The sequence below is a fragment of the Vipera ursinii genome, assembly GCF_947247035.1.
Source record: "Vipera ursinii genome assembly, chromosome: 16".
NCBI classification, from domain to species: domain Eukaryota; kingdom Metazoa; phylum Chordata; class Lepidosauria; order Squamata; family Viperidae; genus Vipera; species Vipera ursinii.
The window spans coordinates 6,538,160-6,551,590 of NC_139529.1; the positions used below are offsets into that span (position 1 = coordinate 6,538,160).

The 13,431-nt window shown below is 48.6% G+C and overlaps 1 protein-coding gene across 2 annotated transcripts in view; it reads right to left on the minus strand.

The window, feature by feature from the left end:
* The window catches only part of RALGDS (ral guanine nucleotide dissociation stimulator), a 61,228-nt gene extending 48,728 nt beyond the window's left edge, over positions 1–12,500 (minus strand). Inside the window, exon 1 of one of the 2 annotated variants that reach the window (XM_083375074.1) lies at positions 11,882–12,500. In XM_083375074.1, the coding sequence (XP_083231200.1) occupies positions 11,882–12,334 (453 nt within the window). In that variant the 5' untranslated portion in view covers positions 12,335–12,500. The remainder of the gene's footprint in view (positions 1–11,881) is intronic. The other variant, XM_083375075.1, reaches the window with a different exon arrangement.
* Positions 12,501–13,431: the final 931 nt, after the last annotated feature.

The window sequence follows — 13,431 nt, forward strand, 5'->3', positions numbered from 1 at the left end:
GGCATCTACATAGAATGAAGGCTACTGCTAAGCTTGTAAGCCGCCCTGAGTCTTCGGAGAAGGGCGGGATATAAATGGGATTAAAATAAAATAAAATAAAAATAAAAATAAAAAAATAAATAAACCGCCGGGGGGGGGGGAAGTGGGGGGAGAAAGATTGGTATCGCGTGCGCCCCGAGCGCCCCTGGACGCGGACCCGCGCCAGTTCCCGTCACCCAGCCCGAACCCGGGTTCTGCACGTCGTGTGAACGAGCCCTTTGGCAAGCCCCTCGCAATCTCCTCTCCTCTTTCCCACCCCCCTCGCCCCAAAGTCTGCCTTCCGGCCGGGTTTTGGTTTTTGTTTTAACCTCCAGGGGGGGGCAGATCGGGATCCAGCTGGGTGAAGCTGTGCAAGACGACGGGACCGGCTTCCTCGGCGGCCACCTCCAGCCTGACCGCCTCCCAGAGGCTGCGGAGCCGGCGGCAGCCTTCGAAGAGGCGCTCGGGGCTGCTGGCCCCGCCGGCTTGGAGCGCCCTGGCCGAGCGCTCCTCCGCCGGCAGCTCCGACCACATGAGGACCACCATGGAGCTGCCCCCGCCGGGCTCCGCTGGGCAGCCAGCTCGGCCGGCCGCTTGGGAGGCGGGCGGAGGATGCGGAGGGGAGGGGAGGGGGGGGTCCCCGGCGCGCTTCTTCTTCTCCTCCTTCTCCTTCTCCTTCTCCTCCTCCTCCTCCTCCTCCTCCTCCTCCTCCTCCTCCTCCTCCTCCTCCTTCTTCTTCTTCTTCTTCTTCTTCTTCTTCTTCTTCTTCTTCTTCTCCTTCTTCTTCTTCTTCTTCTTCTTCTCCTCCTCCTCCTCCTCCTCCTCTTCTTCTTCTTCTTCTGCCTAGCGGGGGCGAGCAGGCTTTTGGCCAGCCCCGCCCCCGGGAAGAAGGCCCGCCCCCCTCCAGCAGCCCTGATGTCACTCAATCACTCGGGGAGGGGTTGGGGGGGGGGAGAGAGAGAGAGAAGCGAAGTGGGAAGAGCGTGGGAGCGCGTCTCCGCCTCTCGGAGCGCTGCTGGAAAGGAAAGGAGACCACCAGGCGCCCTCTGCAGGCTGAGAGGCGAGGTTTTCAATTAAGTAAATAAATAAACAAACCTTTATTGTCAAAGTGCAACATGTGTACATTGAGGTTAGCTGAATTGTGTGTGTTTGTGTGTGTGTGGGGGGGGGGGGTTGGTTGGTTATTTTATTGTCCTCGGTTTTAACTGCTTGTCCCCCCCTGGTCCGGACAGATCCTGCTTTAAGCAACCGTTGGTTGTTGTTGTTTTTTTTTTTAATGCAGTAATAAGTTGACTTTGTAATAATGCCGCTTGGAGGGGGGGTGAAAGCCCTAATAAGCAGGCATAGACATAGAATGAAGGCTACTGCTAAGCTTGTAAGCCGCCCTGAGTCTTCGGAGAAGGGCGGGATATAAGTGGAATTAAAATAATAAAAATAAATAAAATATACATAGAATGAAGGCTACTGCTAAGCTTGTAAGCCGCCCTGAGTCTTCGGAGAAGGGCGGGATATAAATGGAATTAAAATAATAAAAATAAATAAAATATACATAGAATGAAGGCTACTGCTAAGCTTGTAAGCCGCCCTGAGTCGTCGGAGAAGGGCGGGATATAAATGGAATTAAAATAATAAAAATAAATAAAATATACATAGAATGAAGGCTACTGCTAAGCTTGTAAGCCGCCCTGAGTCTTCGGAGAAGGGTGGGATATAAGTGGAATTAAAATAATAAAAATAAATAAAATATACATAGAATGAAGGCTACTGCTAAGCTTGTAAGCCGCCCTGAGTCTTCGGAGAAGGGCGGGATATAAATGGAATTAAAATAATAAAAATAAATAAATAAATGGGATTAAAAAAAAAACTTGGGAAGAGGGGGGAGAAGACAAGAGGAAGACTGGCTGGGGATGATGGTGATGAAGATCTTATTTGTCTGCAAATCCCCCACTGGGGGAAGATGAGATGGCTTTAGATTGTAAGACGCCCTGAGTCTTCGGAGAGGAGAGGGGAGGGGAGGGGAGGGGGAGAGAAGAGGAAGGTGGGAGGGAGAAAAAGAGAGGGAGAGGGAAGAAAAAAGGGGAAGAGAAAGGGAAGGATAGGAAAGGGAAAGGAAGGAGAGAGAAGAGGAGGGAGGGAGGGAGAATAAGAGAGAGAGGAAGAGAGAGAGGAAGAGGGAAGAAAGAAAAGGGGAAGAAAATTCACTTTTTCTCAATCCAGGCCAGGCTGTCCTCGCTTCCATTTCATTTACATTTCTCGTTTGATTCCAATTCAGCTCCGGGATATATGCTGAACTTTCCAGCTACGTGCTGGGTCAATATCTCCTCCGCTCCCAGGCAAAACAATCACACTTCCAGAGACGCCATCCCGGCGGCGTTTCAGCAGCCGCGGAGAGGCCACGTAGGAACCCAGGGTGTGAAAACAAGCCACGTTTTCCCCACACACACACACACACACGGAGAAAGTACAACCGCATCAGAGCAAGCGGGCCTGATGCGACGCCACTTGACGTGGCTCCACCTATGGCAGGCCAACGCCTAAAAAAGATTAGTAAAGGAGGACGTTTGTACCTCAGGGCTGAACTGGGAGGGTCCTGGGTGCTCTCTGAGCTGGGTGGTTTCGTTGCAGACGTTTCATGACCCAACTAGGCAACATCATCAGTGCTCTGCTCCCTGTTTATATACAGTAGCTTCTCCTTTCGGGCTGGGTGGAGGTTGACTAGCACATTATTTTCTCCTTGATTGTTTGTCTGGTGTTAATCTCTGCTTATATGGATAGTGCGTGCCGGGCACTAGTTGCAGGGGGAGCTACTGAATATAAACGTGGAGCAAACTTCACACACCCTTATATTGATGATGTTACTTAGTTGGGTCATGAAACGTCTGCAAGAAAACAACCCAGCTCAGAGAGCACCAAGGACCCCACAGTCTTCCTCCTCCTCCTCCCCCCCCTCCTCCCCCTCTTCCTCCTCCTCCACTCCACACACCTTCCTTCTAGCACTGATGGTGTTATCTAGTTGGGTCATGAAACGTCTGCAAGAAAACAACCAAGCTCAGTCCTCCTCCTCCCCCCCCTCCTCCCCCTCCTCCTCCTCCTCCACTCCACACACCTTCCTTCTAGCACTGATGATGTTATCTAGTTGGGTCATGAAACGTCTGCAAAAAAACCCACCAAGCTCAGAGAGCACCAGGGACCCCACTAAAAGGATCTTCTAAATTTGGAGTGGGAGGGTTGCGTTCCCCTAAAGTGATGTGTTGTGAGCCCATCTCAGATCTCCCCAAGCCTACATATGTTTTCTCTGACCCCGCACAATCAGCCCCACACCCGAATAATACGAGATCTGGGCTGGCATCCTTTAAAATTGCTGCTCAGGGCAAACTCAGCACTAAGGAGTCGAATGCTGTGCGACTCAGTCCATAAAACGCAGAATGAACAGCGTTGGAAGGGTCCTTGGAGGTCTTCTAGTCCAGCCCCCTGCTCAGGCAGGAGACCCTGCACCATTTCAGACAAATGGCTGTCCAGCCTCTTCTTAAAAACCTCCAGTGATGGAGCACCCACCGCTTCTGGAGTCAAGATCATTACGTCCACCAAGTGTCCAGGTTGACAAGAGCCTAAATGTGGACAACGAAACTTACAATTCACAGGTCATCCTCAAGTTACAACCGCGCACCCCTTGAAAACCACTCTCGATCTCCTGCCCTTAGTAATCAGTAAATCCAGATATTACAGGCAGCCCTCGGCTTCTGCAGGTTCGGCGACCGTTCGAAATTGTGACGGCACGGAGAAAGGCGGTTTTCACCCGGTCCTCACCCTTACAACCATTTCAGCGCTCCTGATCACAAATTCAGACACTTGGCAACTGACTCATACTTAGGGGGGGTCGCAGCGTCCCCGGGGGTCACGGGAACCCCTTTGGCCACCCTCTGGCAAGCAAAGTCAACGGGGGAAGCTTAACAACCGCGTTACTAGCTTAACAACTGTGGCAAGAGAGGACGTAAAACTGGAGCAAAACTCACTTCACTGTCTCACTTAGCAACAGAGGTTCTGCTCTCAGTCGTGGTCAGAACTTGAAGATCACCTTGCAAACCTGGATCTTTTTCATATTTTTCATATTCCCGGGCTAAAACTGCATTTTTCCAGTACATCCTGCACAGGAGTTGGGGTTGGAGGGGGGGGTGTTGAAGCCCCCCCCTCCCCCAGGGCCTGGTTGAACCTTGGCAGGCCCAGATGCCAAGGCTCCCTGGCGGTGTCCCTGCTTTGAAGCCCAGAAATGCCCAATTGGGCTCCTCCGAGGTGGGCTTGGGGGAAAAAACAGGGATGCTCAGCCAGGAGTGGCAAAAAAATATTCCAAGAGAGCTTCACCGGGACTCGATTTCCCGTGTCACAATCTGGATTTTTTTCCTCCCACCCCCAGGGAAGTTTAATCCCTGGGTGTTTGTTTGTGTGGAAGGCAATTAAGAAGCAGACTCAAATCCCTGGAAGCAGACTGGGAGGATCCCCAAATGCGGAGGCTTCCTAGAGTTACCTGGAGGTGCCACGGGGGCGAGGCTGTCAATTGGATCAATCAAAGAAAATAAACACAAGTCCCAACCCCAGTCTTTGCCCAAGAGACCTCTTGCACCCAGGACCCGTCCTCAACCTCTCCCTGGGGGGCTTCCTGGCGGTTTTGGAGCCTGGAGGCCAGGCGAGGCGACTCTGGGGTTGTGTGAATGGTGGCAAGGACGAGGAGGGAAGACCCTGCCAGGGGAAAATAAAATAATAAAATAAAATAAAATAAAATAAAATAAAATAAAATAAAATAAAATAAAATAAAATAAATAAAATAAAATAATAAAATAAAATAAAATAAAATAATAAAATAAAATAAAATAAAATAAATAAATAAAATAAAATAAAATAATAAAATAAAATAATAAAATAATAAAATAAAATAAAATAATAAAATAATAAAATAAAATAAAATAAATAAAATAAATAAAATAAATAAAATAAATAAAATAAATAAAATAAAATAAAATAAAATAAAATAAAATAAAATAAAATAAAATAAAATAAAATAAAAAGCCCCTTTAGCCAAGCCAGTTGAAAGGCTGGCCAGCTGCAGAAACACAGCCCGGTAGGAACAAAGGACAACTGCAGAAACTTCTCTGGCAGAGAGGAGTGTGAAGAATCTGGGGAGGGTGGGGGTGGAGGTGGGGAAAGGCAGCCCCCTACCCCCAAACCTTGTCCCAGGCTCCCCCTTGCCCAAATCCCCGCCGCCGCCGCCGCCCTGTGGCTGTCTCCTCACCTCGTCGTCTTGCACGCTCAGGGGGATATCCAACATGCACATCTGGAACGGCTGCACCAGCGCCTTCTGCATGCTGAACAGAGGCTTGCTCTCCATCCTCCGCCTGCCCGGCCCACGCCAGGCTCTGCTCCCACCTGGAGCCCAGGCGGATGGCTGCTGACTCCGGGGGGGTGGGTGGGCTGGAGAGCCCCCCCTCCGACCCTCCGACCCTCCTCTGGTCTCGGGCAGCAGGAGAAGCGCTCGGGGTGGGGTGGGGGGGATCCCGCGGGCAGCATCAGCCGGCCATTTGCCTCTGCCTGGCCGGGCCGCCGGTCCTCGGGGATCCCGCCCCCGCCTCGGGCAGGCAGGCGCCTCCTCTGAGGCTCGAGCCGCTTTCCCACGGCTGGGCTTCCCCCAGTCCCCGCCGCCCCCCAAGGCTGGCCGCTGGGGCCGAGCCTCTCCGCATCGCCTCTCCCCGAAAAAAAACCACCGGTCTTTCCCTCTCGCTGGGCTGGAGCCGGCTACTGCAAGGGTGGGGGTCTGCAGTCAGCCATGGCAGAGGAAGCACAAAAAGGGTCCAGGAGGAGCAGGAGGAGGAGGAGGAGGAGGAGGAGGAGGAGGTTGACGCAGCCACCTTCTCCTTCTCCTCCGTCCCCCACCCCACCCCCCCTTCTCCAGCTCATTCCCTTCCTTGCTGGCAAGGAGAACGCCCCCCTTCCCCTCCCCTCCCCATCAAGGGTAGGGCAGGGGTGGGAAACCTGAATTCAGATGATATTCCTTAGCTCTGCATTTCTGCAGGGAGATACTTGCGCTGGGCATCCCCCCTCTGCCAAACAGAGAGAGAGAAAGGAAGAGAGAGAGAGAGAGGGCAGGGGGGGGGAGAGAAAGGGAGAGCAAGAGAGAGAAAGGGAGAGAGAGAGAGAAGGGGGAGAGAGAAAGGGAGAGAAAGAGACAGAAAGAGAAAGAGGAAAACGGAGGAGAGAGAGGGGGAAAGGGAGAGAGAGAGAAAGAGACAGAGAAAGGAAGAGAAAGGAAGGAAGAGAGACAAAGAAAGAGAGAAAAAGAAAGAGAAAAACAGAGAGGGGGGGACAGAAAGGGAGAGAGAGAGAAAGAGAGAGAGAGAGAGAAAGGGAGAGAGAGAGAGAGAGAGAGAGAAAGAGACAGAGAGGGGGGAGAGAGAAAGGGAGAGAGAGAGAGAAAGGGAGAGAGAAAGAAATAGAGAGAGAGAGAAACAGAAAAAGAAAGAGAAAAACAGAGAGGGGGGACAGAAAGGGAGAGAGAGAGAGGGAAAGAGAGAGAGAGAAAGGGAGAGAGAGAGAGAGAGAGAGAGAAAAAAGGGAGGGAGAGAGAGAAAAAAAGAGAGATTTCTCTCTAGGGTGGGAGGCAATGTGGCCCACCCCTGGCCAGACCACCTCTTCAAGTCTCTTGTGAGGGAGATGGATGATTTCAAAATGGGATCAAAATAATAGAGTGAATTATAAATAAATAAAATAAAATATTATTATTTCGGATCCAAACAGACAGATGTCTGGCCCACAACACGCCTGACACAATTATTGTGTGTTGGGGGGGAAAAGGCTGGTTCATTGATATGGCAGTACCAGGGGATGCACGAATTGAGGAAAAACAGCCAGAAAAAAATTAACAAAATATGGCCATTTGCAAATTGAAGTTGAGGATTGGGGAGGAATATTTGTGCCAATAGCAATAGGAGCCCTTGGAGCAATACTCCAAGGGCTGCTGGGATCCATGAAAATTTTGAACTTATCAGACCTGAATATCCTGACTTTGCAAAAAACACACACAAAACCACCTTACTAGGAACTGCCTGTACATTCTGACGTTACCTTAGCAGCTCAAGTTAAAACTTAACTTGAACTGTTAAGTTTTAACCATTCCTAGACTCTGAATCGAACTGAAGCTCAAATCTTAAATAATAACAATAAGATAATAATATTTTTTAAAAAAAAAATAAGGGAGGGGGATCAGAAGTGAGAAGGGGATATCAACGCAGGCTTTCACCGAGCAAATGTAGAATTAGCACTTGGGGAAATAAAAGATACACATTATTGATAACAGGAGGAAAGGGAAGGACAGTCAAAAGATCTGGGTGCTGTGTTCTCAGATGCATGAATCAATCAACTGGCTTTGAGTTGATTACTCTAGCAATGGAGTTTCACCACACACCTTGGCAGGCACAAATTCGCAGGAGTTGGCAGAATAACTCCTAATGCCCACTAAGGTGTAAGCAGAGCAGATCTGCCTCCTCTGCCCTAACACAACGCAACACAACGTGTCTCCAAACACACCCACTTGCAAAATGGAAGGCACAATTCTATTTTGCCCATCGTTTGCACCGCGCTGTCTCTCCGCTAACTAAATCTCCTCCCAGCCTAAGGTTCTTTGGCTTTCCGGGCCAAAAACAACAAAACTAGCATTGTTTGGAATCCACGGGCAGTTTCCGATCAGCTTTAACCCAGTTTAAATCCAGCAACAGGATAGAGGGCGGGGGGGGGACACGAGAAGGAAGTTTCCCCCCCCAAAACCAAGAGGGAACAGAGTTTGCAGGATGTTGCCACCCTAAACATCCGTTAATTCCAAAGGAAATTGAGACGTTCAACAGGCAAGAACAACCTGGGATGGCCAAGAAGCCACATTCAGGACCATCAATAACTGCAAAAAAAAAAAGATGGAAGTCAAGAGGGGGGAAATTATCTCTTCCTTGTTTTTAAGACTGCGAGATAAAGCAGGCTGGCGAGGGAGCCCTGGATGAAACTGCACCGCGACTCTTCAATTACTCAGAAAAGTTCACTTGTGGGATGTTATCTGGAATTTTTTCCGTTTAAATTTTTTTGTTGTTGTTCTGTTTCCTTCTCTCTCCAATAGGGCCCTGGGGGAGATTTTTTTCAGAGAGAAGTCATTCAAAATCCAAACGGTGGCCATCAGGGGTGGGATCTGGGAGCAGGGCCAAAGAGCCCGGTTGAGTTTGTCAAGCTGGCGCTCAGCTCACTGAAAAATGAGAAATAATAATAATAAAAAAAAAGATGATCGAAACGGCCTCTCAAAGAGATAACTGCATTGGAAAGATAAGGAAAAAAAGCAATTATACAGCTATTTCTGGTGTCTATTTCTCAGCAGTTTTTTTTAAAAAAATTGTTTCTGGGAAGGAGAGCGGGGGGGGGGGGCGGAACCAGGAATGGTGGTGGCGTTTAATAAAATCCTGGAAATGGTTAGAATAGAATAAAGCTGGAAGGGACCTTGGAGATCATCTAGTCCAGCCCCCTGCTCAAGCGGGAGAACCTATACCATCTCAGGCAAATGGTTGTCCAGTCTCTTCTTTAAAACTTCCAGTGTTGGAAGCATTCACCGCTTCTGGAGGCAGGTTGTTCCGCTGGTTAGACTGGATTGGGCATTTTCGTCTACCTATAGAGTCTTTCCCAAGGACCTGGGATAGGCAGATGTGGAGGTTAGACAGTGTTTAAAAGTCTCGTCGCAGGACGGAAGCTACGTTGAATCAAGCTGCCTTTTGCAATTGACTGATGGGGAGTTTGTCAATGCCGATGGTGCTCAATTGGTGCTCCAGATGTTTATGGATTGCACCCAAGGCGCCTATCACTCTTGGCGCTGCCTCAGCTTTCTTTGGCCACAGTCATTCTACTTCTATTTGCAGTTCTTTTTATTTTGTGATTTCCCCACCCCCCGGCGCCCAGTTCTTTTTTTTTCCTGTTCTGCTGTCTCCTCTATCCAGACTTTTTTTGGTCTTTCTTATCGACATTTGTTAAATCTGGGGTGTTATGTGTCTATCTGAATTCTAAAGTCCCCAAGCACTTGAGCGTCTTCATTTTGTTCTTCTTCGGTTATCTATATTGCAAAGGCTCTAATTTGCATTATGTATTTATTTATACGGTTCGGCGCCCAGTCAGCCAAATGTTTAGACTGAATTCGGCATTTTTGCCCGCCTCTCGCGTTCATCCCAAGGACCTGGGATAAGCAGATGTGGATGTTGGATGGGGTTACAGACATTAATGCGGGATGTAAGCTGTTCCAAGTAAGGCTGCCTTTTGCAATTGACTGATGTAAGCATAAGCTTCATCACCCAGTCAGTCGGATGTTTCGATTGGATTTGACTGTTTTTTTCCACCTGTCAAGTTTTGTTATTTTTATTTTATTTTGTTTTATGGCAAGGGCTGCAATTTGCAAGATAAAGCAAACAGATTGGTGGGTGTTCAAAATGGGGGAACATTATTTACCCCAACTGCCTAATTGCAAAAAAGCTAGAAAGATAAATTTGCCAGTCCTTCAAAGAGATCTGCAGCTTTTGGCATTTTTCATGACCCTCCCCTGAATATTACCGAACTAAACAGAACGCTGTCAGATTAGGTTGTAAAATGGGGGAGGGGGGGAAACAATTCAGCAACGGGTTTTCCCGTCCTTCTGGTCCTTCTCCATCTTTCGTGCTGGGTACCACACACGGTTGTCATGGAGACAGCCCCATGCAATGTTGCCATGCTTACAAAGCATACGATGGGGTTGGGGACAACCCTCGCGCGTGCAAGGGGGGAAAATTGCTCGGAAGTAGCACGCAGTGCAAACTCGGAGCGTTTGTGTCCTTTAACAACATCAAATCAGCCTCCAAAATGTGGCTTATACCTCTAAGCCATCATACCTTCTGGCCTGTGGGGGTCTCTGTGCAACATGTCAGAGACTGGGAAAACCCAAGATCTATGCAGGGTTATTTGGAACGGCTCAAAATTCAAGAGGACAGCAAGAAGTCAAGCGCTCCCCCAGGCTTTCAGTAGCCTGAAAAACCAGAATGGATCCTTCACACATTCAGATCATTAACCTGGTTACCGATTTACGTTGTTTCTCTAAGTTTACAGAAGGCATTGACCTGGAATCTAACAACAGCTTTGTGCATGAATCTCACCAAGAGGAACATTAATCAAGCTTGGCACAGCGTGAATTGAGCCTTCAATTGACCTGGTTAACGCACCATGAAATGCAAGCTCTCTCTCTCTCTCTCTCTCTCTCTCTCTCGCTCTCTCTCTCTCTCTCTCTCTCTCTCTCTCTCTCTCTCACACACACACACACACACACACACACACACACACACAGAGAGAGAGAGAGAGAGAGAGAGAGAGAGAGAGAGACCATCCATTGATGGGGAGTTGTGATGCTTGCCCTGAAGCTATCCCTCCTACCCAACTGATTAAATTTAAAGCTTTTGATTTCTCTGCTTGAGATAAATAAGAATTTCCACCTTTTTTTCTTCCAAGAGAAGATATTGAATGGAACGGTTTGCCTCCCAGCGTTGTGAGTGCCCCATCATTGGAGGTGTTCAACAATAGGCTGGACAACCACTTGGCCAGGATGGTAGAAGCATCGTTGTAACTTTGAACAGTCACAAAAATGGTCATAAGTCAGGGACTAGCTATAAACATCAGACAAATGAAACCTACTATCCATGCTTCTGGTTTCCCCCCCCCCATCAAACCATCTTCCTTTCCACTGCCAATTTTTTAAAAATATAGTTGCAACAGTCCAGTCCTGTCACTTTTTTCCAGCATCGTTGTTACTTTGAACATTCACTAAATAAAAGGTCATAAGTTGAGGCTTATGTACTCTCTGCACTTTTTCTCATCAAGAGATGTTCTTCCCTGCTGCCAAACTTTGAAGCTATAGCTTGCAACAGTCCTAAGTATGAGAACTGATCATAAGTCAGTTTTTTTCCCCAGAATCGGCATAACTCTGAACAGTCGCTAAACGGACGGGCGTAAATGGAGAACTACCTGTAAACACCAGAGAAATGAAACAAACCATCTGTGCTTCTCTTTTTCCCAACAAGCTGTCTTCTTAAAAAGGTAAAGTTAAAGATTCCCCCGCACATGCGTGCTAGTCGTTTCCGACTCTAGGGGCCGGTGCTCATCTCCGTTTCAAAGCCGAAGAGCCAGCGCTTGTCCGAGGACGTCTCCGTGGTCATGTGGCCGGCATGACTAGAGCCAAAGGCGCACGGAACGCTGTTACCTTCCCACCGGAGCGGTCCCTATTTTTCTACTTGCATTTTTACGTGCTTTCAAACTGCTAGGTTGGCAGAAGCTGGGATGAGTAACAGGCGCTCACTCTGCTACGCGGCACTCGGGATTCGACCCGTCAAACTGCCGACCTTCTGATCGACAAGCTCAGCGTCCTAACCCACTGAGCCACCGCGTCCCTTTAAGCTGTCTTCTTACCTGCTGCCAAACTTAAAAACTGTAGCCCTCACAGGCCGGGGACCCGCATCAAAGCCACAATTCGCAACCCCACTGGCAATTTGAATGTTCAAACCTGAATTAAAAGCCAAACTGCCAATCTGATTTTTGTTAATCCTCCTCCTCCTCCTCCTCCTCCAAACCCCACTCCCTTCTAGCACTGATGATGTTACCTAGTTGGGTCATGAAACGTCTGCAAGAAAGCCCCCCTGGCTCAGAGAGCAACAAGGACCCCACAATCTTCCTCCTCCTCTTCCTCCTTGTTGGGTCATGAAACGACTGCAAGAAAGCCCCCCCCCAGCTCAGAGAGCACCAAGGACCCCCCTTTATTAATGCAAGAATCGCAGCCCACCTTTCCAGAAGAAGGCCAAGGCTTGAAACGAGTCGAGCAGAACCGATCAACCTGACCTCGTGGCTGTTCCGAATTCTCCTCAGAGACGTCAAAGGAGCAGAGACTCGCCTGCCCGTCACCGGCCGCCTGCCTGAGGGGGCTTCTTTTGAGCCCGTCCGCCGGGCTCTCCCTGGCCCCCGCTAAGAATAGTTTCCATCTTTCCAAAAGTTCCCAGACGTTCCTCATGGCTGCTCTGCGGCCCAAATCTCGAGCCACATCACCTCTCTGTGCGCTGCGCTCCCTTCCCACCTGCCCGGCCTCACCTGGAGGAAATACGAGAAGACACACACGGCCGTGCCTTTTTCTTTTTTTCCTGCGACCTGAAGCGGGAATAAGCTCTAACTTGGGAGGAGCTGGGAAAACTTGCCAGCCGGGACTGTTGACCTGGTTGTGTTGAAACCTGCCGCAAAACATCCCGCCTTGATGTCACACGGCTTAGCCGAAGGTAAGGAAGGACATCGAATTGAATCACAGCTTGATGACGGTCAGAGACCAGCGTAAGAAGGGCAAAATACGAACCGCTGTTTCAAAACCCGATAATTCGTTTGGTAAACAGGCAGGCCACCCCCTTCAAGCAAACCAAGCCAAGTCCTAACAGGTACATTCACACAATTTTTTGATGCTTAGTCCTTCCTTCCCCTTTCATCTTCCTTCTCTCCTTCCCTTTTTATCTTCCTCCCTCCCTCCCTCCCTCCCCTCCCTCCGCAGGTCATAATTATGATAGATCTTATCTTTATCTTTACCTATCTTTTAAAAAAAAATCCTGCATAGAGAAAACTAGTCATCAGGGAAATGGGCCCGTTCCCCCTGACACTTTTTTTTTGTTTTCTACACACGGGGATTATTTCCTTCGTCAGGGTCTTAGCCAGTTCCAATCTGCAGCCTGAAATAATTCTGTATCTCCTCTGATTCTGTTCTGCTATGCCTAAAATTTCAGGGAGAAAAATGTGCCAATGCAGGCCATGGTTTCTACTCCCTGGTAAACACATTGCCAGGAGCGCCAGTCCACATGCTTTTCCTCGCTTTGTAATTCTATATCTAGATCAAGACCTCTTGTTCGTCTCCCTCTGGGGAGGAATCAAAATAGAGCCTCGGAGTTTGGCCAGGGAGTCACCTCGTAGCTCTTGACGTCAACTCTGCCGCCCGAAAAAATATTTACTTTGACCCAGGGCCAAACCAGGCTCAGAACTGGAAAAGAAAGCGAGGCAATCAATCCTCGGCTGAGGAGTAGAATCAGCGGGATCCTGGCACTTTGTAGGTGGGCAAAAACAGAGCAATTTAAAAGAAAAAACAACAAATGTGTGTTCAGGGTTTGGGATAGATAGACGCACATGACCTCCTTTTCAAATGAGCTTATCACTTGGAGAAACCTGATTTATTCTTTCTTTCTTTCTTTCTTTCTTTCTTTCTTTCTTTCTTTCTTTCTTTCTTTCTTTCTTTCTTTCTCTTTCTTTCTTTCCTTTCTTTCCTTTCTTTCTTTCCTTTCCTTTCTTTCTTCTTTCTTTCTTTCC